This window comes from Osmerus eperlanus, chromosome 21 (genome assembly GCF_963692335.1).
Source record: "Osmerus eperlanus chromosome 21, fOsmEpe2.1, whole genome shotgun sequence".
Classification (NCBI taxonomy): domain Eukaryota; kingdom Metazoa; phylum Chordata; class Actinopteri; order Osmeriformes; family Osmeridae; genus Osmerus; species Osmerus eperlanus.
In genome coordinates this window covers 3,739,903-3,767,818 of record NC_085038.1, presented here as the reverse complement: position 1 = coordinate 3,767,818, position 27,916 = coordinate 3,739,903, and the positions used below count along the sequence as shown (strand labels likewise).

Below are 27,916 nucleotides of genomic sequence, written 5' to 3'. Positions count from 1 at the left end.
AAATGCAGGTTCTTAAAGTTTTATTACGGCATGTTCTAACACAGTAATTCTGATGCCTTTAAAAATTGCCTAAATCCAGTTAGGTTAAGATAATTTATTTAATAATTAATAATATAGGCTAAAGTGTAGGGATTATGAAACCATATGTTTACAAGAAGTTTGAAAATCAGTTAAATCACTTTTATTGCATAGCAATGTGTTTTGTTGAACATAGATTGTGACTCACTTTTCAAGACGCCCTGTATAATGTAACCTACCTTGAGGAAAGAACGTCACCATGTCGATGCATTAACGGGTTAGTGTTATTCTATGAAGCGGAAGGAGGTGTGGTGCAATAAGATATTGATCACTGACGCGCAAGGACTGTCTCAGAAAATCCCGGTGAATCCCGAGCGCGATTTTTTTCCCCTTCGTATTCATGGACAGATAAGTGGATCTATTGTTTTTCTTTTGAGGAAGGACAATGCAGCTGGAGATGAACTAGTTGAAGCTTCAGGTACAACACCGTCTTCAACAATACTTCTGCCCACTTCTCTGGCTCACCAGCGCTTTAAGTCTGCTTACACCCCAAGCATTCTCCATGAAAAAATGATTACCAACTTACTCGTCTTTCTCTTACTTCTGGCTGTGCAATTTGCTCGGTAAGTCAAATTTTTACTTGCGTGTTGCTCGTTTTGAAATGAGACCATTTGCTTCACTGACTGACTTCAATCCTCACAAGAGCGCCCGCTTTTGTTTGCCAAGCCTCTGCTGTATGGATACTTTGTTAATTGCGTAGTTTGTTAATTTTGGGGAAATTAGACAGACATGGACATGTACATATTCGTGCTATCCGAAACCGCATTGTGATCAAATTATTATTATTTTTACACAGTTCCGACCGACGCCAATATCATGATGACTATGAGGATGTCACTGTCAATCAGATGCTTGCTCCGAAAGACCATCAAGCCGACGCCACACATATATTAAATAACTTACTGCAGGAGTACGACAGGACACTTCGCCCAGACATAGGGGGTAAGCTGCATGTATGTCTATATAGATTACTGTGGTCTCAACTATGTTGCCCACCCAGTGAAAAGGTAGTGCGCTCTTCGATGTAATGGTCAACTGTTCATGTGATGCAAAAATTCACACTCGATAAGAAACTTAGATAAAACCACTGTGCTGTCTTTCCAGACTAAAGTTACACATAGTGCATTCGTTTGATGAGTATTCTACGTAAGAGGTGTGTGTGTGTGTGTCTGTGTGTGTGTGTGTGTGGGGGGGGGGGGGGGGGGGGGGGGTAGGGTTAGGGTCAGGCTGTGTGCAACGGTGACCGAATCTAAAAACTGAGGCCTTGCAAAGAAAAACATTCCTTTTTCCAATGACTGAGCATGTTGTAACTAAAAATATACATAAAAGGTATTCGTCATTTAAAAAAAACACAACAAATGTTTGGCAATAAAATATTAACATAGGCATTTGGGGATAGCCTGCTTTCAAACGGCAGACACAGAACAAGCTAGCAGGAGAAGAAATAATCTAGCTGATTCTTCTACAGTGTAACGCCTTTTTCTCCAGTCTGGTGAGTAGCTGAGCTTTCCAACTGCCCCTTTCACAACACCCAAGGTATTGAAGGACACCAGTTGTCCTTCACTCTGACTCACCTTTGTGAGCTATTCTCTGCGGTAGAACAACCTGCTCAGGCCACCTGGAGGCTCAGACATTGGTCCACGTTCAAGGCAGTTCCTGGTCTTATCATAAACCACCCACGAGTTATCATCACGCAGAAAAGTGCTAGATTTATTTTTTGCATTCTCTTGACTTCTTAATGCTTTCTTTCCAAAAATGCCCCCACAGCATGAAAACTAGGGCATTTGTTTATTCTGCACCTTTGGCACGAAAGACGTTGCAGAACAACTTGAAACTCAATGAATGAATCCAGTTAAAGGCTTTTAAATCACAACAGAAATAATTAGAGGCAGATTTCTTTAAATGTCAATGTTTTTACTTGACCTGGTTGCAAAACTTTAAATGTCTCTTTTGAAATGTGACTTAACTGTGCTTTGTTTGAGTTCTTACTAATTTGGCCACCTTTCGTGCTTCTGTAACTACAGTGTTTTTACTTCATGTTGCTGCCTGTCTTGGCTGCCCTTGAAACAGTTTCTGAATAATTCTTCATCTCAATGGGACCCTCCTGGTGAAATAAAGGTTGCAATAAAAAATTGTGTTTTTAAAATGTTCTTCACGGGATGCGTCTGGCTTCTTAATGTTGCAGTACGTCCGACGTGAGGTTTGTTCTAGAGAGGACTTCATGGCTGCAAGAGTCACCAGGGCAATGTGACCCTGTTCATTGAGATGACAGTGTTAAACAATGCCAAACTCTGCATGTGTGCTAAATCATAATCTTCACCCTTTACTTGACATACATTCTCATCTGTCAGTGAAGGCCCAACACACCACCTGACAAGAGTGTTAATGCGTATATATCTCGGCTCATCTCACATGAGGCAGCGCTGCGTTTGTGGCCCTATTATGTCAGCTTCCTTTTGGGTTGTCAGGGGATCCCACTCAAAGTGGGTCAGATTGCCTTGCTCTGCATGCAGTTCTCCATCCTAGTGTGGCTTCTCTCCATGCCTCATGGAGAACTCTCAGCAGTTCTGCTTCCTCCAGGCTACCTCCTCCTCTGGAGACTCCAACCATGAAGGTTCCATTAGAAAAAGTTCCATGGGTTCCGATTGGGGGTTCTGACGCGGGAGACAAAACTACCCTGGTTGTGTCGTTGTGTCGCCGCGCGTGCCTGCCACGTGCAGCCGCACCACAGCAGGCGTGGGAGAAGCAGCAGGGGGGGCTAATTGTTTGAGAAGACACCTCTTTTCAAATGAGATGCTACAGGAATATGGAGGGTATTGTGTTGAGCAGACCGTTCAGTGGGGCATTATATGATAGGGGGGTTCATGTATTTTGGCTTTGAGTGTTTGTATTTGTTTTCCCATGTGTTTGTTTATGCAGTATTTGTGTTGGCTACATTCACAGTGATGACCTCTGAGTGTGTGTGTGTGTGCGCGCGCGCTGTGAAGTGTGAATGTATGTGCGTGTGCGTATGTAGGTGTGAATGTGTAAGTGTGAGTACTTACGTGCATGTGCCTGTGTGTGTGTACTGTACATACACTTTCTCCTGCGTGGGGCTGGGAATATAAACAGCTTCTCCTCCCAGCCCGGCCCCTTTGAAACGCTTGAATTAATGACCCCAACATTAAAGAGATGGCTGATTGAAATAATTAAAAGGGATTGTCTCAGAAGAAAGCAGGTGCATCATGCCTGAATATAAATTGCTCCATGACAACAGTGGGAGAGGAGTGAATACGGCATCTGTTCACAAGTCACTGCTCGTTGTACTGGAAGGAATGGTTCCTCCTAGCCTCCAAGCTTTGTTTGTTACAATCACAGTACACAGTCTCAAACAAACTCTGTCAGCCAGGTGAGCGTGAAGGTCGTCTCACTTTGAATCTTGATCTAAGTGGAACCAGTGTAAATAAATGCATCATACGAGCATGCACTGTATTTGGGGAAATAACTGTCCCTCAGTTTGATATGATAAGAGAACTTGAAGCACAAAGCATATTGAAGCTCAAACCACAACAACTTGTAATGAATGATAAGTGACCATGGCGCTTTCAAAGTTTCATCAAATTTTCTCTCACAAATGGATTTCTCCCCCTAACGTAGTCGTAGAAACGAGGGATATTTGCTTCTGGTTGGATAATTTAGCTGTAAGATCTTCTGTTATGTCACCTGGGTTACTGGTTCTGACAAGGGGATATTTCGGTAACTTGAAGTCTTATACAATGGAATGATTTATGAATAGTTAACATGAAGTTAATTATTATTTTATAGATGCCCCATTAATCTGTAATCAAGGGGTTTATATTAATGCTCTATAAAAGCTTCATATCATTTTTACATGCATTTCAGTGGGTGTATCAAAGAAATTAAGCTGGACTGTACTGTGTTTTACATTCCACAGAAAAGTAAAATAACCCGTCAGAACGTGTCTTGCCTGTCAGACCAGAAATCACACGAATCTAGACATCTAATTTGGTGCCTTCAGGAGTGGAGGATTCTGCTAAATGAATCCCCCTTAGAGACTTGAACAACTAGAAACTTGAACTACAACAGACTTGAACCAGAGACCCAAGCCCTCACCAGCTGTGAACCACCTCTTCCACTGTTTCAGGATGATGTGACATCTGGCACCATGACATCTTGGTCCTGCCAACCCAGAGTTGAGTACCTGACAAGTAATTTCAGATCATTCAAGCCCTGCGACATTTCATTAGACTGTTCTCACCTGGAAGGAACTCCGGAGCCCCCTGTGTAGATTCATCTAAATGAACTTCCTGTCTGAACACAGAACTGAGTGCTCTTGTCATCGACTCCTGATTTAGTTCTTCCTGCCACTCACAATCCTTTAATCCGGGTAGGGTAAACACAGAACCATGACGGACTTTACTTCTCTTTGAGATTGGGTCAGGAGGATGTCGGCTTCAACATGTGTGAATGGATGTTTAACCTTTTTGAAGTTTGTCCTTCTGACACTACTCTCCTCTCCCCCACTGTTGAAGCTTAGGAGGCAATTCTCTGAGGTTTGGGGGTAGAATACAAATTATTATTTCCGCTGGTGCAATGCACAGAACAGCTTTAGACGCAGCTCAGTGTAATCCCTAGATATACTGTTAGAATCTACTGTGAAATGTATAATGCTAATGAAAGATGTCTACCGGTGTTAATACTGTCTGAGCTAATCTTTAATCCATGTTAAAAAAATGTTGGGAAGCAGAAAAGTGAATATTTTTCAAGACGTTGCATGACAGTGGTGGTTACGTACCTCTGTGTACGTGTGTGTGTAGGTGGGTGTGTAGGTGTGTGTGTGCACTCAAATAGAAGTAATATTTTAAAAAAGAGTTTTGAGACTCTTTGAGACTGATTGCTGAAATCAAGCAGTTCTTCACTGCTGGGCATCTAAAGACCTCCATCCACCTGTGTCTCATTAGAGGGCGTTCAGATGCGTCCCCTGGCAGTCCAGTGGCAGCGGCACAATCACGTTAGCAGCCTGTGTGACGGCCGCTTATTCTCGACAGAACAACACATTCTAATGATAGGGAGATGGCCAATGGCCAGAGGTGCACATCTCCAATACCAGCCAACCTGACTGCCCTATCCATTTCTGCTAACCATGTTAGGGTTTGCACGATGTCCTGTTTTTTTTCTTCTTCCTGGATCACCATACAGCATCGTCACAGCGGCTGGCTGTGTGAGTGAGTGCGTGTGTGTGTGTGTGCTTGTGTGTGTGTCAGGTTGGGACATAGCAATCAGATTCTTTATGAAACCCACTATAGACTAATTTTGTTTGTTTCCTCGGAGGCAGCCCTGTACCCTGCCGGCATTCTGCAGTGAATCGGCTGCATTAGATGGAAATACATGCCTCAAATCATGCTGGCTCTGGCTCTTCTGTTTGCAGAGAGCACCAGATACTTCACTAAATACCTGGACTGGAGGAATCGGGCCGGCTCAGAGTGAAAATCGATTAAGCCGTCATCGCCTGTTGGGTGGAGGCGAACCGGGCTCAGTGTAGTCTGATTGCAACCGAATGCAGCTTTGGATTTCTACATTCTGAACTATCATTGCTTTTTGGTAAACTCAGCCTGGTCTCGCTATTCTGTTATGGGTGGCAAACAGCACACACATCTTTCGGTTTACTCTGTCTGCCTTAACAAACTGCCGCTCGCCCACACACACTTATCGCTCTGGAAACTGGAAGCATCTGCCTCCGTATGCCAGCGTTTGTCTCTAAGGGTAGTCTACCTGGTAAAAACAGAAGATCTCATTGAGGACCCAAAAATAACCACGGTATTTAGCCTAACCATAGGAAAAGTACTTCAAATGTTGCAATGCATGACTGATTAAGCTGTGCTCAGCCCAGGGGGAGGTGGGAGGAGCAGCCTGAAGAAAGGCTGTGGGGGCTTGAGAGAGGCTGGGGGGCTGGAGAGAGGCTGTGGGGGCTTGAAAGAGGCTGGGGGGCCGGGGAGAGGCTGTGGGGGCTTGAGAGAGGCTGGGGGGCTGGAGAGAGGCTGTGGGGGCTTGAGAGAGGCTGGGGGGCTGGAGAGAGGCTGTGGGGGCTTGAGAGAGGCTGGGGGGCTGGAGAGAGGCTGTGGGGGCTTGAGAGAGGCTGGGGGGCTGGAGAGAGGCTGGGGGGGCTTGAGAGAGGCTGGGGGGCTGGAGAGAGGCTGTGGGGGCTTGAGAAAGGCTGGGGGGCTGGAGAGAGGCTGTGGGGGCTTGAGAGAGGCTGGGGGGCTGGAGAGAGGCTGTGGGGGCTTGAGAGAGGCTGGAGGGGCTGGAGTGACTGACTTCATGATGGTGACTGAGCTCATCCTTCCTGGGTTGTGGTCTGTTCCCAGCTGCTGAGGTCACTGCCTGTCTCCCTATCACCCTCTTCCAGTCATTGCGGCAGCGTTGAGGTGAGAATGATTCCAGGAGGAAGGTGATGACACATGACAGGTGGAGACTACCCTGAGGTAGTTAATCGTTAGAGGAGCTTTTCTAAATTGGTTCTGAAGTAACAGGTGTGCCAGCTTTTGTTCTTGCACAGCTCCAACATGGCTGTGGATGAACATCTAAACCCATTCATTCCTCCAATACAGAAAACCTTGGTCAAAAGCTGCATTAGTGTTGGGAAACCCCCTGTCTGTTGAGGGGAGGTAGGAGGGGGGAACTCCACGTGACATCATCACCATCATGAAGCTGTTTGGTTCAGGGGGTGTCAGGGTTTCTGTACAGGCGGACAGGGAGACTGAACAGTTCAGAGGTCCTAGAGGGACCTGCCCAGCACTGACCCTTTCCTGACAGCTGACGGGAAACCTCCCCTCATCAGAGGCCTGCGGATGTTTGAGGGAGGGGGGGGACCCACACAGAGGAGGAAACTGATATTTCATATTTATCTATAGGCAGATTGACAATGATTCTGACGCTGTGTGTGTGTGTACAGATTTAGACTACAGCCTGGAAGTGCTAAAGGCTCTTGTTGTAGAGTGAAGTCAATTTCATGCAAACAGAGGCAATCTGCATCTGGCGGCGTTGCTCGTATCTAATATCGGTCGTGGTGTAAGTTGCCGACTTGATGTAGCGTTTGATGTACTGTAATTGTCGGGAGACGCGCATCTTCTCTAGCGTGAAGACAACACACCGGCGCACCCACTTTCTGCTTCCCCTGCATCTGCTTTCATGGGACTGACGTAAATCCATCGGCCGTTACACAGTCTTTACCGCATTCGGAACATCTGAGTGCTGACACTCGTCACGGGAAGAGACAGAGTCTGCACTTAGCGCGTGGCACTACCTCGGGGGCTAATTGGCCGAGTCTGGAAGCGAGGGCGATGTTCAATGGTAAGGGTATAAAGGCGTACAGGCGCCAACAACTCATTACTCTGACACCTTGTTAGATAGGAGGATGATTGGTAAAGAGGAACGGGCTTGCAATGAAGCTGGGAGCTGAGCGTGAAATCAAAGCTGTGAATTGTTTATGAGGTGTTAGTCAATAAAGTTGTGAGGTGGCAGTTTTGTTCCTGGCACATAGAGCAGATGTGGTCAGCCTACCCCATCCCCTCTCCCCTCACCCTCTCACTTGCTCCCCCCCCCACTCCCTCCTCCCTCTCCTCTCAGGAAAGAGCCTCAAGACAGCAGAAAGTGTTTTGTCAGTTGAGAATTGTCTCAGGGTGTTAACATATCCACTTGTTGAAAGGTCAAGGTAATGGCGAGTTCCAGTTTCCTCGGAACTGGGGAACTGGGGATGACGTCACGCCCGAGTTAACCCAAGTTGATTAACCTATGTTCCCCCCCCCCCCAAAGTTCCAGTGTCCAAAGTCGGAAAACAAGATGGCAAGCCTCTGTTGTGCTTGCCCTTGCTCAGGGCTCTCAAGTCTCACTCATTCGCCGTGAGACTCAAGTCCACACGCTCTCACGCAACATCTTGTATTTCTAACGCTGAGAAGTAAGGGTTAACTTGTCCCGCTAGGCCTATATGCAATTAATGGGCTAGACTAAAAACGCATTATGCGGTATTTCACGCATACCACCATAGCAACATGTTCATAGACAGGAGTTAGACAGTAGGTAGGCCTACTGTTTGTACGGCAATTTAAATGACATAAATATACAGAATAACTCAAACAGTATGAACTGCCTTACACTTCTGATACAAGGTGCTGCCATCTTAATTTACTAAGTCGGAGGTAGTGGGGTCCATTGTCAAATACTGGCTTGTAGAGAAACTGTCGGAAAGACCCTGGGTCAGAATCTGATATTATCAAAGATATTACCTGGTGCTGTAGGATCAAACTTTGCCTTGTCTGTAACAGTGTCAATGTCTGTCTTTTTCAGTGAAACCGACAGTCATAGATGTGGACATATATGTCAATAGCATCGGCCCTGTGTCATCGATAGACATGGTAAGTGAATTTGCCTCTTTCCTCTGAATCTATCGGGTAATTTTTCTGTCTATCCCTATCTATTTTTCTCTCTCTTGCCTCTCTCTCACAAGCATACATGCACGCATACGCACACACAAACACACACACACGATGACAGCGGTGTTCCTCTATGTGTTGATGCGAGATGTGTGGGAGCAGCCAGTAGAAATGGAGCCGGTGGCCGCTGTCTCTAGTGTCTAGAGTCTGGTGTGCAAAAACGGCTGGATTCGTACTGTACTTCCCAAATGAGTCATCCTCAGATCAGGACAACAATAACACCTTTCAAATGGGTTTATTGTCAGACATGTATATTTCAATACTTGCATTATTTATCGCTTGATATTAGCTATGCCGTTTTTATCTTTTGTGATTTTTTTCTTCTTCTTGTAACCTCTTCTTTCGTAACCCTAACCCTACGCTACATCTGTAGGGATGTGGAGATGTGTCTCCTTTCAGAGACAGTTCCGTTGACACTGTTCTACCCAGTAGGTCACTAGGCCATTATACACAGTCTGAGCTGAGCCTTTGTTCCAGAAGTGTGTGATTTGCCCCAACCATGAGTGACATTTGCACCATTTATCTCGGGGGCACAGCGATTGGTGAGCCTGAGAGATCTTGACTAAAACATGACTAAGCCCCCCCCTCCCCCGCCCACTCACCTCCACCCAAATCTTCCAATTACCCCCCTTGCGTCTCTCTCACTCGCATCCCTGAAATGTGACAAAGTAAGAAAGAAAACAATGGATATCTTCGGCTTGACTAGACTCCGAACTGTGCCACACTCCACTGCTCCCATATCCTGCTTCCTCCCTGAGTTTTAGAGCAGACTCATCTCTCTGGCCTTGGGAGGCTACAGCTTCAGATGGCCTAAACGCTGTTTCTGCAGGAGGAGGCAGGTCACATACACAGGGTGGATCTGTTATGTATTGAACTGTAAATCCACTGTTGTTTTGGGCTATGTGACTTTGCATACAACAACCATAGTTGTTGTATGCAAAGCCTTATTAGTCATCTAGTGTAGTTACTGATATTAGAGTGAAGAGAGATGCCATGCATGTAATGGGGAGACTTATCAGTAAAGACATTTGTCATTAAACAAACTATCTCTTAGCTCGGTACCTATGTGAGAAATCTTGGTCTAAAAGGTCATATGCATCACAATAGGCATCCATATCTAATACGTACAATTACAGTTCATGGTCTTATCGTTAATATAATCAAGGAGACATTATGTTTTATGGGCATAGTTAGTGACCCTAATAGAGACATATTTCTTCTTGAGAAAATGACTATTCTTCATTGCTTTAATGACCGTGAGTGCATCATTGAAGCAGATATTAATTCAAGATAGAAGTTGTGTGATTAAACTGAAATGGTTGGAGGCAGTAATGGTTGTCGTTCTATAGCTGGTGCTGTGCAGCAAAGATAACATGTAAATTACCTGACCGAAAGAGCAATTCTCATCTCAAATCTATACACACTGTCCGGTCACTGATGATCAAGGTAATTATTTTGTATTGTGTAGCCTACAGTAGTAAATTCTAATAATTATCATTGTATACTGAGCATTGAGCAATGTCTTGGGCACTGAAAGCACTAGTAGATTCTGGTTTAATGTCTATTATTGATGCATTAAACCACAAAGCCACTTTTAACCCTTGTGTTATCTTCGGGTCATTCTGACCCATCAGTCATTGTGACCCACCGTCGTATTGCGACAACTTTACCGCATACCAAAACAAAGTGAATCATTTTCTTTTAACCGTTGGGCTGTCTCAGACCCCCCACATTGCGATGGTTAAAAGAAAATTATTTTTATTTGTTTTTGTATTGGGTAAAATTGGGTAAACACAACGATGGTTCGTTATGAACCTTTGGGTCATGTGACCCGAAGGCAGCACAAGGGTTAACTGGTCAAATACAGGTAAAACACAACATTTATTGAAAAGGAAAGTGATACAGTTCTAACCATAAATAAAAGCACTGCTGTATTCATTGTAGTCAGCCAGAGAGGCAGGTCTAGATAAAACAATGTTTACATAACGCCAACTTGTGAGGAGACATCACAGAGCTTCTGTGTGACAGCCGCCATGTTTGAAACAGCTCTCTGAGTACTTTGAGGGTATCCTGATCGCTTCTACAGTGTTTACCCCCCCCCTGACACAGAAACACGTCCCCTGTGGCTCTCTCACCATGAACCCTTCTTCACCCACTGTGTTGTTCCCTAGCTGTTTGTGCTAGGAAGTAGCCTATCGCAATCACAAATTAAACTAATAAGTTAAACTCAAGACAGTTTTTCTTTCTACTTTTTCCGCTAGGTAGATTTTCACTGCAATGACACACGATGCACTCACTGAATTATTTGCTTACCTAGTTTGAGGGACAACCCTTCTAGAAAGCAAGGCTATTTTTATGTCAGGGACACTCTGTATCCACGGCAACAGTAGAACCCCTAAAAGCACTGGTGTCCATAAGACAACATTCCAGCGATGTAATGGAGTCAGTGCCATGATGTTGACGTAGGCTACTAGAGCTAATCTTGACATACTGGAACAAGTTCAATAAGTCTGTCTCTGTCTAACAGAATAATACAGTTTTGCTTAGAGACAAAAAATAAGTCTGACAAAAGCGCCAGTATCGAGATGAAAGAACACGTTTGAAATATTGGATTTTATGGCACTGTTTACTGTTTGACACTGTTTACGTTTAGTTGGGTTTTATAATTAGGCTTGGCAGAGGCAGGGTTTTGTCATCCTGGGACAAGGAAGAATATTTTCTAATGTGGCCCTCTGTAAGACAGAAGATTCTTATATAGGCCTGGATGTGTGGATTTCTAGATCACGAAGTTTCAATGTTGTGTAGTTTCCTACTCAAAGCTTTTTATCACTTGACCTTTTATAATGTGGCATTTCATATGCTCCGCCTAGTGTTGAAGTTAAAATTCATGAGGAGCGCATGAACGTTAGCACAGTGGAAATAATTATGGCCTTGGAATAATGTGCAGGAGCCGAGATACATTTAGTTTAACACATAGTAACACGTAGTTTTATGCACTCAACTGAAAACAGAGGAGATTTTTTTTTAAAGACATTTGGACTTATTACCCATGTCACAGTACCTAAATTCAAAATGTTCCCATCTCAAATAAAAATGCTTACATTTTCTTTGTACTTATCTTTCTTTGTACATAAAATGTACTGATTTTGTAGTCACATACTGACAACTTTTGTGTTGTAGGTGTTGAGTGGTCTGCTCTTATGTTTGTACTTATACTTTGTAAGTTGCAGATCTGAAGCTTACTTGGTCCCAAACTGCCAGATAAGCTCTGTAAAAAAACGTTTGTTTCAGTGCTGTGTAGCTAAACTTGAATAGCTTTAAACTCTCTCCCTGCCTTCATGCACACAGCAAAGCAACAACGGAGTATGAATTAAACAGGTTCCTTGTTTAGTCATTGTTTTCCAAGACTTGAAATGCTGTTGAAGTCTTGAGGTTATAATTACTTCACTGAAGTTAAATGGGTTAGCTGCCCCAAAGGGATGTTTTTACATAGCGACAGTCATTTAACAACCTTCCTTGTACGTCACAAGGTAGACGCTGATGCAGGACCTTAGGAAAACAGTCTCTTTAAAGTTTAAGTCAGTGAGAAGAGATGTTTTCTTAACCCTCAGCAGTATTTACTGATCTGTGGGAGAATTGAAAAAATTAAATAACTCCAGTTAGCACAAACTTCTTAGTAACATCTGTGACCTTGTGTTTCAGAAGTTCTTGTGTCCATTGCTTTTGTAAATGCTTTTAGTGTTTTGATATATTGAGCATAACAATCTGGGTATTACTTCAATGTCATGGTGGATAGAAATGACTGCTAGTGGAGAATAACAGTGAAGACTGTATCAAAGTGCAAAGAGTGTGGCGTTTGAGAGTTGTTACCTATTGAAATGGGACCATGACTGAACACCAATGTATTTCCATTTCATCAGGGCTTTTGAAAATACACTGATAGCGCTTGTAAGTCTATGTAATCTGGTTGTTAACACGTTCTGTAAGTAGACTGGTAGATATCTTTGCATGTACTTTTCCCCAAATCAAAACCATAACAACGCTGTATGAAAAAGCAAGCTAATGTCATGCTATTCCAAGATGCTATCCCAAAGACTCACAGGTAAAGCGTAAAGCTGAAGAAACACCTCCTTTTAACCCGTTAAGGAGTAGCGTCACACATATGTGATTCTGAACATTCCAACCGACTATTTTCCGATAGACAAAAACTATATGACAAATGCTATAGTATGGCTTCAAAATTTACAATTAGGAGGCTAACAAGTAACACTAGCAGGTAGTAGCATTGCTACGAGTATTATGCTAGGTTGCTAGGTAACGGAAGCTAACTAAAACTAGCTAGCTTCCGTTTTGGAAAAATAACTCACTCCTTAGAGTACCAAACATGGATGAGCAATTGCTCTAATTGGCATGGCTGCTCCCTGTTTCCATGCAAGAGTCATGAAGGCAAGCTAAAGTGCCAACTCTTGATCACACACCATCCATGGGAGTACGCAAGCTAGGATGTTTTAAAACAGACTTCCCTCTGTGATCATTGTGATGCTCGACGCCTTGAGTAACAGGCTTGACCCAAGCAACCAGCTTTGACTTAAGGATCTAAAGGTCACAGCTCATGTAACAAATGGTTTCTAATTAAACTGATAAGAAAGCCAGGTCCTGTGTGTGCCTGTGGAGGTTTGTAAAAGGTCAGGCATGCTGCGTTAGATGCATGACCTAAAGGGCCGTGCACTTCAGGGGTGGGGACAGCCACAGAGCAGAACACAGCCTACTCTTTCATTTAATCATCTCTGAATGTTTATCATTAAAAATGGAGTCCAGACAAAGAGGTGCTATTTTGGTTTGCCTTCTCCTTTAGTCAAATTTTTTAAACGTTTTCGAGACAAAGATGTTAAATCTGTGAAAAATGTTGACGCCGCAGAAGAATATATTGCAGGATAAAACCGGGCCTTCAATTTAGGAATCTATAAAAATGAACTTGTAGCCAACAACATGTGTATAGATTTGATTTTATCTCCAGTAATAATCTTGAATTCCTTTGACAGGAGTACCAGATCGACATCATATTTTCTCAGTCGTGGATCGACACTCGTCTTCGGTACAACAGCAGCACAAAGATCCTGACCCTCAACAGTAACATGGTGGGGCTCATCTGGGTCCCCGACACCATCTTCAGGAACGCCAAGAACGCTGACTCTCATTGGATCACGACACCCAATCAGCTGCTGCGAATATGGAACGATGGGAAGATTCTCTACACGCTGAGGTGAGTGACGATCCTCTGAACGTTGCTGTAGGACTTTTATATTTACTTTTGAGTTTTCTATTTGGGGAAATAACAGCAAATGTCATTATTTATTCAAGTGAAGATAATGTCCCGTATCCATGGCTAGATATTGACACTACATGTTATGTTATACACCGCACGTATGAAACATAGATGTGTCGACTACACGGAGGTATTTTGTAGGGCGTGTCCCCTGCTTAGTGTGGCTTTGAAGTGTTCTGCACACTTTGCCATCCAGACTACAATCTTTACACACTATTATATATACTGCACACTTTTATATATCTGTACTGCACTGTTTTATCTACACTCAACTATATTAAGACTCAAAGGAAAGGAAAATCCCATGACCACCACAAACCGAACTCTACCGTTGCACAAACAAGGTATATTCCAGTACACAACTATTATACCCTTTAGAGCACTCAATGTAACCGGTATAACGGGTCTACTGTACTACATCATACATCACAAAACACATCCGTTGAATCAGTGTTGGGGTTGATAATTAGAATTTCCTTTGTTTTCAGTTCACTTTTTAACCACCCTAACAATATATAAAACATCGTTTTTAATAATATATCCATACTGTACACTGTATTCTACACACACTCGTATAGTCATATACAACTAAGCATACTCTCCCAGGAACCTTGTGCTTTTTAGGGCGTAAACATAATCATATATGACTCAAAATCGGAGCTGTGTCTTCGTTCCTGCACAGACGTCTCCCTGCTGTTTTATTCATTGCGTTCGCCAGGCATTCCCTTGGCAACAGTATGGTTAGTAGTGCAGGAGAATCTGTGTAGGCAGGATAATTGCTGCTCTAACTGACCCTCCTGCTGCACAACTTACAGAATGATCCCATCACCAGTAGTTGTGTGCACATTCAGAGTCTTGACTGGTCGGCTAACCTGATTGAATGCATCCCCCACCACCGGTCTATCTTTCATTCATTACCCACACACACACACACACGCACGCACGCACACACACACACACACAAACACACACACACAGAGACACACACACATTAATTCCCCTCTTGGTGAACTTCAGTCAAGCCAAAATAAACAAGGCTGACATTTTATCAGGGAAGGAGAGAAGCATGAGATGGAGAGATGGCTGAATGAAGGAGGGAGGGAAGGGAGGAGGGTGGGGGGTTCTGGACTGGAGGGGAAGAAGTAAAAAGACAAGTCTTTAGTTCATACATTTTTTGCAACTAGTAGGTTGTAGTTTAACCCTCGTGCTGCCTTCGGGTCACATGACCCAAAGGTTCATAACGAACCATCGTTGTGTTTACCCAATTTTACCCAATACAAAAACAAATAAAAATAATTTTCTTTTAACCTTCGCAATGTGGGGGGTCTGAGACAGCCCAACGGTTAAAAGAAAATGCTTCACTTTGTTTTTGTATGCGGTAAAGTTGTCGCAATACGACGGTGGGTCACAATGACTGATGGGTCAGAACGACCCGAAGATAACACAAGGGTTAAAGGAAAAAAACCTGTAGTGGCAGTGAGTAGTTAGATGAGAAACACCAATGTGCAGAGGTGTGCAGAACACAGCTGTGCTACAAACTGCAGACGCCTCCTAATAGGTGGCCCCTACGAGGCCTCGTACCGTTACATACAACAACAACCTTGTGATTCAGCCTTAACGCACCAAAATGGCCACGCAATCAAGTGCATCATCGCCATCTGTTTTCTGTTTTGATGCTAACGTGACGTTCTGTACGAGACAATGAGAACAATGGTTACCGCATACCTTATGCTCTCATCGTAATTAAATGACCCCGGTACATCTACTATATGCTCTCCAAATGCAAACACGTTAGCCAATTAATGACGTTTGTTGGAACATTGTTGTAAATGTAGGCTACTCTACAGTAGTTACAATTCTAGCAACTTTGTTGCTGCAGGAAAAAGGACCTCTGGAAATGATGACAGAGCTATTGTGCTGAAAAGAAGAAGAATTAAAAAGTGGAAAAAAAAACACTAGCTATTCTAGTTTTGTCGCTATCTCTATAGATATCGTCTCTCCTTCACCTCTTCCGCTAAACTCACCCTCATCAAAATGACCATTCTCCCCACACTTGATTTCGGTGACACAATATACAGATCTGCATGTAAGGGCACACTCTCCAAACTCCACACTCTCTATCACTCTGCTATCCGCTTTGCCACAAACGCCCCTTTCCACACGCACCACTGTACACTTTACTCCCTGGTCAACTGGCCCTCACTTCACACCCGTCGTAATATTCACTGGCTTGTCCTCATCTACAAGGCCCTTCTTCACCGGACACCCCCCTACCTGTCTCACGTGCTGCATCCTCTTCCTGTCACGCACAACACCCGGTCCTCTCTCTATATCCAGTTCAAAATCCCCAAACTCAAATCCACCCTTGGTCTCGCATCATTTCATTCCGCTGCCGCCTCTGACTGGAATGCTCTGCAAAAACACCTCAAACTGGACAAATTCATTTCCATCAATGCCTTCTAAGAAGCCATTTCACTCATCCTCACTGAATCCTGTAAATGCTCTCTGACTTTTTAACCCCTCCCCTGATTATCTTGTGGTTCTATTCATCCCCATGGTTTGTCTTATGATCTGTTGCCGACTGCCTAGTTTGTCCTCCTGTTGTACCTATGTTGCCTGCTTTGTTTTCTCACCTGCCTGTATCCTTTGTTCATACCTGCCAGTGTCAGTGTATGTCTTGATTGTGGTTGTTGTAAATAATCTCTGTGTCTTGCTTTGTGCTTTTAAATTGTTTACCCCCTCTGACTCCCATTGCTACTAATACCCTGCTTTGTTTAACCTTCTTGTTTTCTGTTGTTGCTTTTAGCTTTTTTCCCTGTATGTCTGTATTGCTGTGGTTGTGTGCTGTTGTGCTTTTAACCTGATTTTTCTTCCTTAGCCCCCTTCCCCTCTCCCTCAAAAAGCTGTGTTTTTTGCCAGGCCATCACTGAACATAAGAATTTGTTCTTAATGATTTTGCCTGTTTAAATAAAGGTTAAAATCTGAACTTGTTCTCAAATAGGTTGACTATCAACGCAGAGTGCCAGCTGCAGCTTCATAACTTCCCCATGGATGAGCATTCCTGCCCTCTCGTCTTTTCAAGCTGTGAGTAGCCTGTCTCTCTTTCAGACCGAATCCCTCCTCACCCCCACTCTCTGTTTCATCATTCACAAATGTCGCCATCGATATCGCTATGATGCTATGCCACAACTGTAGCTTAGCATACAGTAGGCAACAGTGGAATAATTTAGGAAAAAGGCAGCAATTTGGGGTCTTCAAATTTGCGGCGTGTGTGGGGGACGTTTGTTTGGGATATGAATTGCTGTGTGAATTAAAAGTGTTTTCGCTGACTCGTGTCTCAGAATGGAGGCAATTGTGCTTTTCAATGTTACTGCCTCAGCAGGGAAGAACTATTATGACACAGACAGAGACATTATATTGGAAGTCAAACTACCTGTGTGTCCTTCAACAAGCATTCAAAAGACCCCTCTGGCGAATGTGGGCTTTGACATTCTAACAAGCACCACAAAATGGATGAAATCTCACCCATTCAAATCCCAGTCAAATTAAATAAAAGCCTTTCACTGATGTCATTGAATTAGTTATCAGCGCATTGTTGTGTGAAACTAGCGACTACCTTGCTCTTCTAAAGTCAAGGCCTCAATTTGACAGCCATTCTTCTACCTTCATTTTTCCCTTCCACAACCCCAAAGTACAGTGCAAGCAGGCTGTAATTAATAGTTATTCCTGTAACATAATGATTGACATTTAGCTTGTCATTACTGAGGTAAATGACTAAGGAGGTCTGTGAATTCGAAGCTCAATGTTGATCTCCACCAATGCCAGAGCAGTGAGCAGAGTGATCGTAACCAATGATTAATGGACATCTGGTCCATTTTCTCTGTGCATGACCAAGACCCAACTCACGCTGAGTGTGCACCACAAAGAGGCAGGGAGACAATGATTTGACTCCTGTGGTATTTTGTGGTTATGTCACAGGCCTTATTGACTTGATAATATCACTCGAGCTAGAATCTTACTCCTGGGCATTCTTACATGGTGGATCTGGGCATTTTGTTGGACAAGTTCCCTTCCCTTTGTTCTGTCATAAATATGAAACGAAAGGTACAAAATATCTAGTTTGTAAGTGAAACCTCACAGCAAAGTGACATTGTCCACCTGTCAGGACATACAAGATCTACAGGGGACACTGTGTTCAGATTACAGAGAGCCTGTTTCAGTTTTTGGGGTGTTCTTCTGACGTTACAGATGGTTATCCCAGAGATGAAATGATTTACAAGTGGAGAAAGAACTCGGTGTCAACCTCGGACCAGAAATCCTGGAGACTTTACCAATTTGATTTCATGGGATTGAGGAACAGCACCAGCTTACTTAAAACAACAGCAGGTAACGCTCTTTGACTCACAATAAATCTTGTGTTTGGATCTTTTCCTTTTTATTAAACTTTTGGTTGCCCGGAGTTTGGTTGCAGTTGCTTTTCATCAGGATTTTCCTCTGAAATTTCATCTCGAACATTCATGTACTAATATACCGGAGAATATTTGAATAGCAAAAACATCCATCGATGGCAATTATAGGTGGATTACTTTAAAATTAGATTATTTTTCTCTCTCTCATGGCAGTATAGAACAGGCTCCTACAGGCTGTAGGTGTGATGTTTCTGTAGGTGTGTAGGTGTGTGGTATGGCTGTAGGTGTGTGGTAGCACTGTAGTTTAGTGGCTTGGCTGCACTTCTTACTGACATGTCTTCGCTAACGAGCTTCTCTATAAGACCTTCATTAGTTGGGGCAGTGCTAGATTGTTCCTTCATGAACTTGACAAATAGAGTAAGTTACAGTCCACCAGTGAGAAGAGATTGCTTTTATCCCATGGTAGTACACCTTCTGCTGTTCCTGGAGAAAAACAGAGCCGTGGGTTTATTGAAGACAACAAGGTTTCTCCTTAGATCTCGGAGGTCTGATAGGACTGTGATATTTAAACATCTCAATGAGGTGAAGCTTAAAACTGCTTAAAGCATTAACCTCAGAGATAGACCAAACACATTTCTGGCATGATATATAAATCATTCCCATTAAATATTTAGAACATTTTTAATTATTTAATCCCATTTTGTTCCCCTCAGACCTAAATGTCGTTATTGGCCTAATGCTTTCCACATTGAGTGATCTGTCTCCTCTGAGTGCTCTATGAAACTAATATATTGTTGTGCAAAACAGGTATTTAAAACATCTAATTCGACTTGCAAGTGCCATTCGCCAAACTTCTTAGTGATGCATTTTTAATACATTCATGACAGCAGTGAAGACAAATCCTCCTTTTAAGTATCTACAAATTGACACATTATGAGCAAGTCCTGCAGGCCCTGATTAACCTGCCTCTCCTACTGAGCAAGCGTTAGCGATGTTGCGGACCAGTCTTCAGAGAACCAGGGCTTCATCTCCATAATGAACAATGATTCAACCTTCAAAGGTCAGGTGATCTTATGAATGAAACATTTTAACAAGGTGAAGCGTTGCGTATTTCCAAATCCAGATGAAGCTAAGAAGGAGATCCTAACATCAGCAGTTTGCAGATCTGTGGTTCGCGCTGTTCTGGGAAATTAGACCTTTTCTTGTCTGTTTTCTCTTTTTCTTTACTCTCCATCTGCATCGCTGCATGATGATTAGAGCCAGGTCTATAAATACCCATCATTAATTTACATCTCAACAAACTCAGAATAAAGTACCGTTCTCTCTCTCTGTGTCTCTTTCTTTCTCTCCACCTCCCTCTCTCTCTCTCTCTCTCTCTCTCTCTCTCTCTCTCTCTCTCTCTCTCTCTCTCTCTCTCTCTCTCTCTCTCTCTTTCTCCCTCTCTCTACCCTACATCTCCCATGAAAGGGGAGTAAGCGAGACGCCGGGTGCTTTTCAAAGTAATGAGGACACTGGATGTCCGTCTGGTTCCCATGCCACCTCGTCGCCTGGGACTTGTAGTCCTGTTGTGTCCTCCATCTTTACTCGCTCAGTGATGTCGCCTACAAAGGCTCATGCCTCGGTTCTGCCAGTCCCTCTGAAGCTGTCCTGTCCCCCCCGTCCCCCATCCTCCCCCATCTCCCAGGTGACTACGTGGTGATGACCGTGTACTTTGACCTGAGCAGACGCATGGGCTACTTCACCATCCAGACCTACATCCCCTGCATCCTGACCGTGGTCCTCTCCTGGGTGTCCTTCTGGATCAAGAGTGACGCCACGCCTGCCAGGACGGCACTAGGTACTGTGAGCGTGTGAGCGTGCGTGTGTATGTGTGTGTGTGCGTGCACGAGTGCTGTGCAGGTAGCTTACTTCTGTGTGTGTGTATGTGTGTTCCTGTGGGTGTGTATGTGTGTTCCTGTGTGTGTGTATGTGTGTTCCTGTGTGTGTGTGTGTGTGTGTATGTGTGTTCCTGTGTGTGTGTGTATGTGTGTTCCTGTGTGTGTGTATGTGTGTTCCTGTGTGTGTGTAGGTGTGTTCCTGTGTGTATGTGTGTTCCTGTGTGTGTGAATGTGTGTTCCTGTGTGTGTATGTGTGTTCCTGTGTGTGTGTATGTGTGTTCCTGTGTGTGTATGTGTGTTCCTGTGTGTGTGTGTTTGTCTGCGTGACTTAATGTCGTTAATTTGCTGATATCATGTCCCACATCTAGATTTGCTGTTAACCTTTCCTCTCACTTGATCATAATGCGATGTTTCGAAACCCATTTCCTTTATGTTTGTGATTTATTTATTGTTTGTGTCTTTTGCTGCATGCTTACATCAGTTCATGTGCTTTCCTGTGGATGCTGTTTCTGGTAATTTCCAGGTTGAGATGTGGTATGAGAGGTAAGTGTAAACAATTAGATAGTCTTGGTGTAGTCTTTGTCCGGTCTTTTATGAAAAATGTCTCCAAGATTGTAAACATGTTTACCACGATCAGTGTTGCAGTTCCGCCTCCAATATTCCCACACAAAGAAAGTGGGGCCACAGAATTGTCCTTTTGTACATGAACAAACCGAAGATCCGAGCTCACTGAACTCTTATCTACATCCCAATTCATTTCACAACCCACAACAATCAACACATTTACGCATCCCAGCTGGAACACGCCGGTCGCCGCTGGAGACGAGGCTGCGGCACGTTTGTGTTCTGTCAACGGGCAGGTGGGGACGGGGTCTGTGGCAGGGCGATAAACATCCTCCTCTGTTTAACAAAAGAAGTCATTTGCTCCGTATTGTCGCTCGCAGTGCATTCCATCTCAGGAACCAACCAGATCAATAGAGGGTTGAAAGAGAGAGGGAGAGATAAGGAGGGAGAGGTGAGGAGCGTGGGAGGAGGGCAGGGAGGGAGAGGTAAGGAGCAGGGGAGGAGGGCAGGGAGGGAGAGGTAAGGAGCAGGGGAGGAGTGCAGGGAGGGAGAGGTGAGGAGCAGGGGAGGAGGGCAGGGAGGGAGAGGTAAGGAGCAGGGGAGGAGGGCAGGGAGGGAGAGGTGAGGAGCAGGGGAGGAGTGCAGGGAGGGAGAGGTAAGGAGCAGGGGAGGAGGGCAGGGAGGGAGAGGTGAGGAGCAGGGGAGGAGTGCAGGGAGGGAGAGGTGAGGAGCAGGGGAGGAGGGCAGGGAGGGAGAGGTGAGGAGCAGGGGAGGAGGGCAGGGAGGGAGAGGTGAGGAGCAGGGGAGGAGGGCAGGGAGGGAGAGGTAAGGAGCAGGGGAGGAGGGCAGGGAGGGAGAGGTAAGGAGCAGGGGAGGAGGGCAGGGAGGGAGAGGTGAGGAGCAGGGGAGGAGTGCAGGGAGGGAGAGGTGAGGAGCAGGGGAGGAGTGCAGGGAGGGAGAGGTAAGGAGCAGGGGAGGAGGGCAGGGAGGGAGAGGTGAGGAGCAGGGGAGGAGTGCAGGGAGGGAGAGAGCAGACAGGCCAGGCTACATGTTCCAGGTAACACCCCAAATTAGGCACCCTCCACCCTTCGTCTCCACCTTCAAATCAAATTTATTTGTATAGCCCTTTTTACACGCAAGCATGTCACAGAGGGCTTCACATATGCCCATAGAACTGCCCCTCAACCAACCTAAACCCTCAAGGAAGACAAGGAAAAACTCCCCAAAAAACTCTCAACAGGAGAAAAAATGGAAGAAACCTTGGGACGAGCAATTCAGAGAGGGATCCCCTCCTCCAGAGACGGTTGGTGAGAGAGAGGAGCAGAACACAGGCTAAACATAGTCATACAGTGTTGATGGGTTTTTAAAACACCAAAATTCCATTATTCAACTTTATAGATGTAGTACAGGACCGGGAGACTCGCGACCAGGTCCAGCGTTGGCTGACCGACGACCAGGCAGGTGCTGACAACTCAAACCCCCCACACCACAAGGGATGTGTGTGGGGGGGGACAGAGAGAGGAGAGCAGGGATTAGAGAATGCCAGGAGCAGCTAACAGTTACAGTCATAATAGAATGAGATCCCCACCGGTCAAGTGTGGACTGGTGCAGCAATTTAACAGAGCAAAAAAGGGGAATTTGATGCAACCCCACACACCAAGACAGTGACAGCCCCCCTCATTTGGAACATGAAATCTGTTCCAGGGGAAGAGAACTCTAAAATAAGTTATACTTAAAGAATAAGGATGGAAACAACCCGTCCCCCGTTGCCTCCAACTAGTAACATACTTACCTTTAACAGTCGTAGAATTGACTAAACACCTTCCACCCCTCCATACTCCACCCTCCAAGACCTGTAGTAACATATTGTCTCTCTCTAACCTCATTAACCTATATCTTTTTCCATCTTTCTCTACCCTTTTTTTCTATCTCTCTCTATCTGTCTCTCATTTTCTCTCTCCCTCTACCTCTGGTAGAATGGCTGTAGGTCATAAATGTACTAATAGTTTCCTTGTTCAGGTCATAGTTTTGCTTCAGTGTTGTTGGCAGCAAGTCTCTGTAGACTGTGAGTGAGCAGGAATCAGGAAGCCAGCATCACCAGGGGTGGCTTGCTCTACCTTTGGTAGGAACCAACTGCTCAAAATAGATGGCCCTTCCTGTTTCCATGGCAACCTGCACAAAACACTGCCGCACACACATACACACACACACAGTCGTCTCATGTGAAGCATCTTGGAGACATGCATGAATATGAGTGAGTGTGTGTGTGAGTTTGAATACTGTGTGTGTATCGTCTTCAAAGTTCTCAGTACAGAAACTGTGCCTAGAGATGTCAGGGGAATTATTCCGCTGAATTCTCTGTACAGTGCGTTTGATAATTAATTAAAACACAGGCACCTGAAGACTGAACATCAAGTCGCACACACACCAAAGAGATCACTCCACGAAGGACTGATTGAGTCACGACAGAAACCCCTAGGGGAACCCTCCCAGAGCTAGCCTCCCCCTCCTGATCTGACCCCAGCCTCCAGGTGTTGCTGGAGGCTGGGCCCTGCTGGTGTTCTGCGTGGTGACCTCCTCATCCCCCAGGTATCACCAGCGTGTTGACCATGACCACGCTGAGCACCGTGGCCAGGACCTCGCTCCCCCGCGTCTCCTACGTCACCGCCATGGACCTGTTTGTCACCGTCTGCTTCCTGTTCGTGTTTGCCGCCATGATCGAGTACGCCACGCTCAACTACTACTCCTACAGCGTACGCAAGCCCGCCTCCGCCAAGCCTCAGACACTGGTGAGGCCCGTCCCCTGTCCCCAGGATGTACCCGATCACGTACTTCACATTGACACAGATTCAATAATAATGACATATATTATACTGTACATTAGAAGATGGTTTCGTACAGAGTCGTGGGCATGAATTTGTTTTCAAATGTGGGCGGTGCTGCTTTTTTTTATTAATGAGGATGTGGCCATTTCAATATAATTTTCTTAATAAAAATGTGGGGGACAGATTTGTTGTTTTCATAAAGTGGGTGGGACACGTCCCTACACCCCTGTGCAAGGTGATGTGCAAAAGTGCATACAGGAAGTGCATACAGGAAGTGCATACAGGAAGTGCATACAGGAAGTGCATACAGGAAGTGCATACAGGAAGTGCAGCAGAGAATCCAGGATGAGAAGTGCCGCCGTTCTGAGAGTAGTGCAGTGGATAGTGCTGGGGAACAGTCTGTGTTTACAAGAGCCATCGTATATAAAACAAGTCAACCTCAAGTCAGTTCTGCTTAAGTGCCACAACAACAGCTGTATCTGCAGTAAAAGAACAAGTAAGTCGGGATCAGGCAGGTTTGTGGGTGTTGTGAGTCGGAGTGGAAATGAAACCAGTGGTTTTGCGATCCGTAACTGTGTGCTGCTATCTGCTAATGTTGAACATGAACGCATGTCAGGGGAAGCCTGACCTGGAGCAGGTCAAACCTGAAGCTCTCCTGTCTCTTAGCATTTGTTATGTTTGCTCCGCTGGCATGTGAGACGGGTGTTTGGTCGCGATGCCAACCATGTGGGTGAGGGAGGGAGAGGGCCGGGTGAGTGGGTGGGAGGGTGAGGGAGGGAGTGGGTGGTGGGAGAGTGAGTGTGTGAGTGAGGGGGGAGTGAATGAGGGAGTGAATGAGTGGGTGTGTGAGTGAGGGGAAGAGTGAGCGGGTTCCAGGAGAGGTAGTTCATCGACCCGCTGTGTGACAGCTTCCTGCTGCCTGCCTGCTGGCTGGGGGAGGGTTTAGCTGCCAAGCTTTAATGCATGATGGCACAGATCCACTCAAAACAAATCAGCTCATTTTCTGTCTACCGCTCACCCCCCACCTCCCTCACCCCCCACCACCACCTCGATATTTTGGCTTTTCTACAGCATCTCAAGCTGTCTGTTGTTTTTTTTCTTCCCCCGCTGTCGACCTCTCTCGCTCTCTCTCGCTCTCTATTCCTCAATCTCCTTTTCCTTCATTACCTCAGTCTGTGCATCTCTAATGAGGCCTCCCTCCTTCCTTCCTCTCTTTTTCTTCAAACACCTCTGTATTGATGTCAGTGTACTGTACTGTACTGTCCTAATGAGGTGTGTGTGTGTGTGTGTGTCCCCTCCTCTTCATGTGCAGGCCTACTCGGTCCTGGATGTGGGTCTGTCTCCAACCTCCGTGATGACTCTCAACAACTCCCTGTACTGGCAGCAGTTTGAGGACGCCTGCGTGTACGACTGCCTGGACGGCAAGGACTGCCAGAGCTTCTTCTGCTGCTACGAGGAGTGCCGGGGCGGGGGCTGGAGGAGGGGGAGGATCCACGTAGACATCCAGGAGCTGGATGCCTACTCCAGGGTGTTCTTCCCCACCTCCTTCCTGCTCTTCAACATTGTGTACTGGGTCAGCTACCTCTACCTTTAGCGCCGGCGCTCCTGTAGGATAAACGGGACGAGACTCCCGTGTACGACGGAGGCCATCGTTAAGACGTGACGGGAGATTGGGGACAGATGTCCCGCCAGTGCTGTTGGTTGCTTGACAACAGCCGACTAATGAACAGCTGCACTGGACGGCCGTGATGCTGGCTAGCTGGGAGACTGCATGTGAGTGTCCACAGTGCCTTCTACTGGAAGGGGACAACACCTATTCAGAGGTGACAAACAACCAGGACTAGCATTTCGGATAGGTTTATTACCCCCTGTTTAGCCCTCCCTTCCCTCCCATCCATCTCAAAGCATGCTCCATTTTATGAACATCCAGGATAGACTGCACTATTGAACAATTCAGACACTGCTCTATATTAGGCATTAGGTCTGCACAAGGTTTCATTTAGTCACTCAATTAACCTATCAAACCTGTGTTTGCCATTTGTATACAGTAGCTATCAAGAGTGACATGTTCAATAGGTACAAACTGTATTTGGTAAGTCAGTCAATGGACATTTATAATCTTAATATAAAGATTCAAATGGTAATACTATTTTCAAACTGGTATCAATAGTTATTGTTTGTGTGGTATTTTTTAACCATTTATACATCATGAAGGAAAACTCCTTCAGTACTGTAAACAAGACAAACAGGTTATTGCGTAAGGCAGGGGTGTAGGTTACTTTTCAAATGTGGATGGGACAGATTTCTTTTTAAACTGAGGATGCTGCTGTTAAATATAATTTTCGTTATGAAAGGGAAGGACAGATTTGAAGATTTCAAAATGAAAACCTATCCCCCTGGCGTGAGGAAATCATACTTTTTACTCCACTGAGTGAAAATATGTGAACGTCGATGTAAAATGGACGTCACATGAGAAACATCAGATCTTCTGTATTATAGTTTTGTGTTATTGGAAGTTTTGAAGGAAATCTGTTGTTTTTATGCTTTTAACTGTGAGTAAAATGAGTGTTTCTGCAGTCATTTGGCTTAGAGCCTGAGTGCCCAGTATTGTATGTTCAGAGAAAGTGCTTGTGGGATTCACCCTACATATATATTTTCATAAAGCTATTAGGTGAATGTATCCTGTATGTTAGACCAACAGAATAAAACATATTTTCACCTCTGTATACCAATAGTAATATTGCACTTTATAAGTGTCATAGTCTGATATATTTACAATAAATCAAACACTATTTTGTATGTTTTCCAAAACTCATCATTTTGCTACAGCGGATATTAGACAATATTTGTGTAGTATACTTTGACTTTTTTATTTTATTATTATTTACATGAATAAAAACAGTCTTTGGTCATTTCATTTGGTGGATACAAGGATTGTGTTGTTAAATGAAGATCTGATTAATCTTGTCAGCCACGAGCATCATGCTTTACTACAAATGTCAGAATAGATGAGTCACTTTCATTATCGAAGCGCCTCTTCAACCTCCAACTGGGCATCCTGTTGTTTTTAAGAAGTCAATAAAAACGCATTAATCAACTATCGCCACGCCTTACACAAAAGTCGGTTGACAACTTCATCAACAACACGCCAAAACCTTAAGTAAAGGCATGAAATAACAAAGTCGAAACATGACAAAAGACATGCAGAAAAAATGGATGAAAGCTGATTGATGGAGAGGTGCCGTGCGTTGCAATGTACGGCTCAGCACAGGTGACAGCTGTCAGGCTGCTGTATAGCTTAAGTTTACTGACCCAGATTGAGACAAAACACAGAAACAAAGGAAGGAAATTGGTGGAACGGTTTCAAAGAGTCACTGCAAATGATGTGATGCCGGGTGGAACTCACTCAAAGAAAGAGTCGGAGGAAACTGCTGCCAACTCAGTGGAGGATTGCATGCCGCTGCAACCAATGTGAGCAGAAAATCAGTTATGTACTGTCGAGTGAATTGAATTGTAAGATACCGTATGTGTACAGTGGCTGTGTGCGATGTAGTGTGGCGTGATGTGTACATGTGTGTGTACGTCTATATGTGTGTGAGCATGCATGCGTGTGTGTGTGTGTGTGTGTGTGGGTGTATGCACAGACCACAACCAAGCCCCATTGCAAATAAGAAAAACATGATGGGTTCTGATTGGTTCAACCAAGCCCCCATGCAAATAAGTGCTAAACATCCAGAATCATAATCCGCATTCTCCATTAGTATCATGGTGTATTTTCTTTCATTGTTCAACTGCTTTGAAGATATGCTGAATGAAGACCTTGCCTTTACTTAATTGAAAGTATATCCTACAATGTAGTCCATTTGCATGTGCACAATAATCAAACATTTTCGGTTGTGATTGCTTGTTGGGTTTCGTCAAAGGAAGAACGTGCCCACTGGTGAGCTCCTTCCTCTGCCCACACGCTTGTCACAAAACGGTGACATTGTTCGACGGTGGAGAGAGAGAGAAAGAGAGACTGCTTTGATGTCTCTGGCCCAGATGACATGCTACTGGGTTTGAACTGAAGCAAGCACACACACCCACTTGGACCTACGGGTTCATCATGTACACAATGTAGAACAACACAATCGCTGCACACACGTGTGATGCTGCCAAGGCTGTGTGGTTTGCGTGACCTATACTTCATGCTGTGTACAGCAGAGTGGAGTGAGTTATTTTTCCAAAACGGAAGCTAGCTAGTTTTAGTTAGCTTCCGTTACCTAGCAACCTAGCATAATACTCGTAGCAATGCTACTACCTGCTAGTGTTACTTGTTAGCCTCCTAATTGTAAATTTTGAAGCCATA

General features: G+C 44.7%; 1 protein-coding gene across 4 annotated transcripts; it reads left to right on the top strand.

The window, feature by feature from the left end:
* The first annotated feature begins 318 nt into the window (after window positions 1-318).
* On the top strand, window positions 319-26,498 carry LOC134007509 (gamma-aminobutyric acid receptor subunit gamma-3-like). 4 transcript variants are annotated; one of them, XM_062447001.1, is made up of 9 exons: window positions 319-496; window positions 875-1,020; window positions 8,422-8,489; window positions 13,610-13,830; window positions 16,895-16,977; window positions 18,142-18,279; window positions 19,987-20,139; window positions 23,333-23,532; window positions 24,881-26,498. In XM_062447001.1, exons 2-9 carry the CDS (start codon window positions 927-929, stop codon window positions 25,160-25,162), a joined length of 1,239 nt encoding a protein of 412 aa, XP_062302985.1. In that variant the 5' UTR covers window positions 319-496; window positions 875-926; the 3' UTR covers window positions 25,163-26,498. The 4 variants fall into 4 exon arrangements, with proteins under 4 accessions (XP_062302985.1, XP_062302984.1, XP_062302987.1 ...); XM_062447000.1 differs by having other exon boundaries at window positions 319-641; window positions 24,881-26,497; XM_062447003.1 differs by lacking the exon at window positions 24,881-26,498 and adding an exon at window positions 20,661-20,722 and having other exon boundaries at window positions 319-641; window positions 23,333-23,460.
* Window positions 26,499-27,916: the final 1,418 nt, after the last annotated feature.

Excerpts from the sequence above, each read along its gene's own strand:
- LOC134007509 (XM_062447000.1), top strand. The coding sequence starts at position 589 with ATGATTACCAACTTACTCGTCTTTCTCTTACTTCTGGCTGTGCAATTT. Across the intron at positions 1,021-8,421 it reads ACTTCGCCCAGACATAGGGG|TGAAACCGACAGTCATAGAT; the intron begins GTAAGCTGCATG and ends TGTCTTTTTCAG. Across the intron at positions 23,533-24,880 it reads CCGCCAAGCCTCAGACACTG|GCCTACTCGGTCCTGGATGT; the intron begins GTGAGGCCCGTC and ends CTTCATGTGCAG.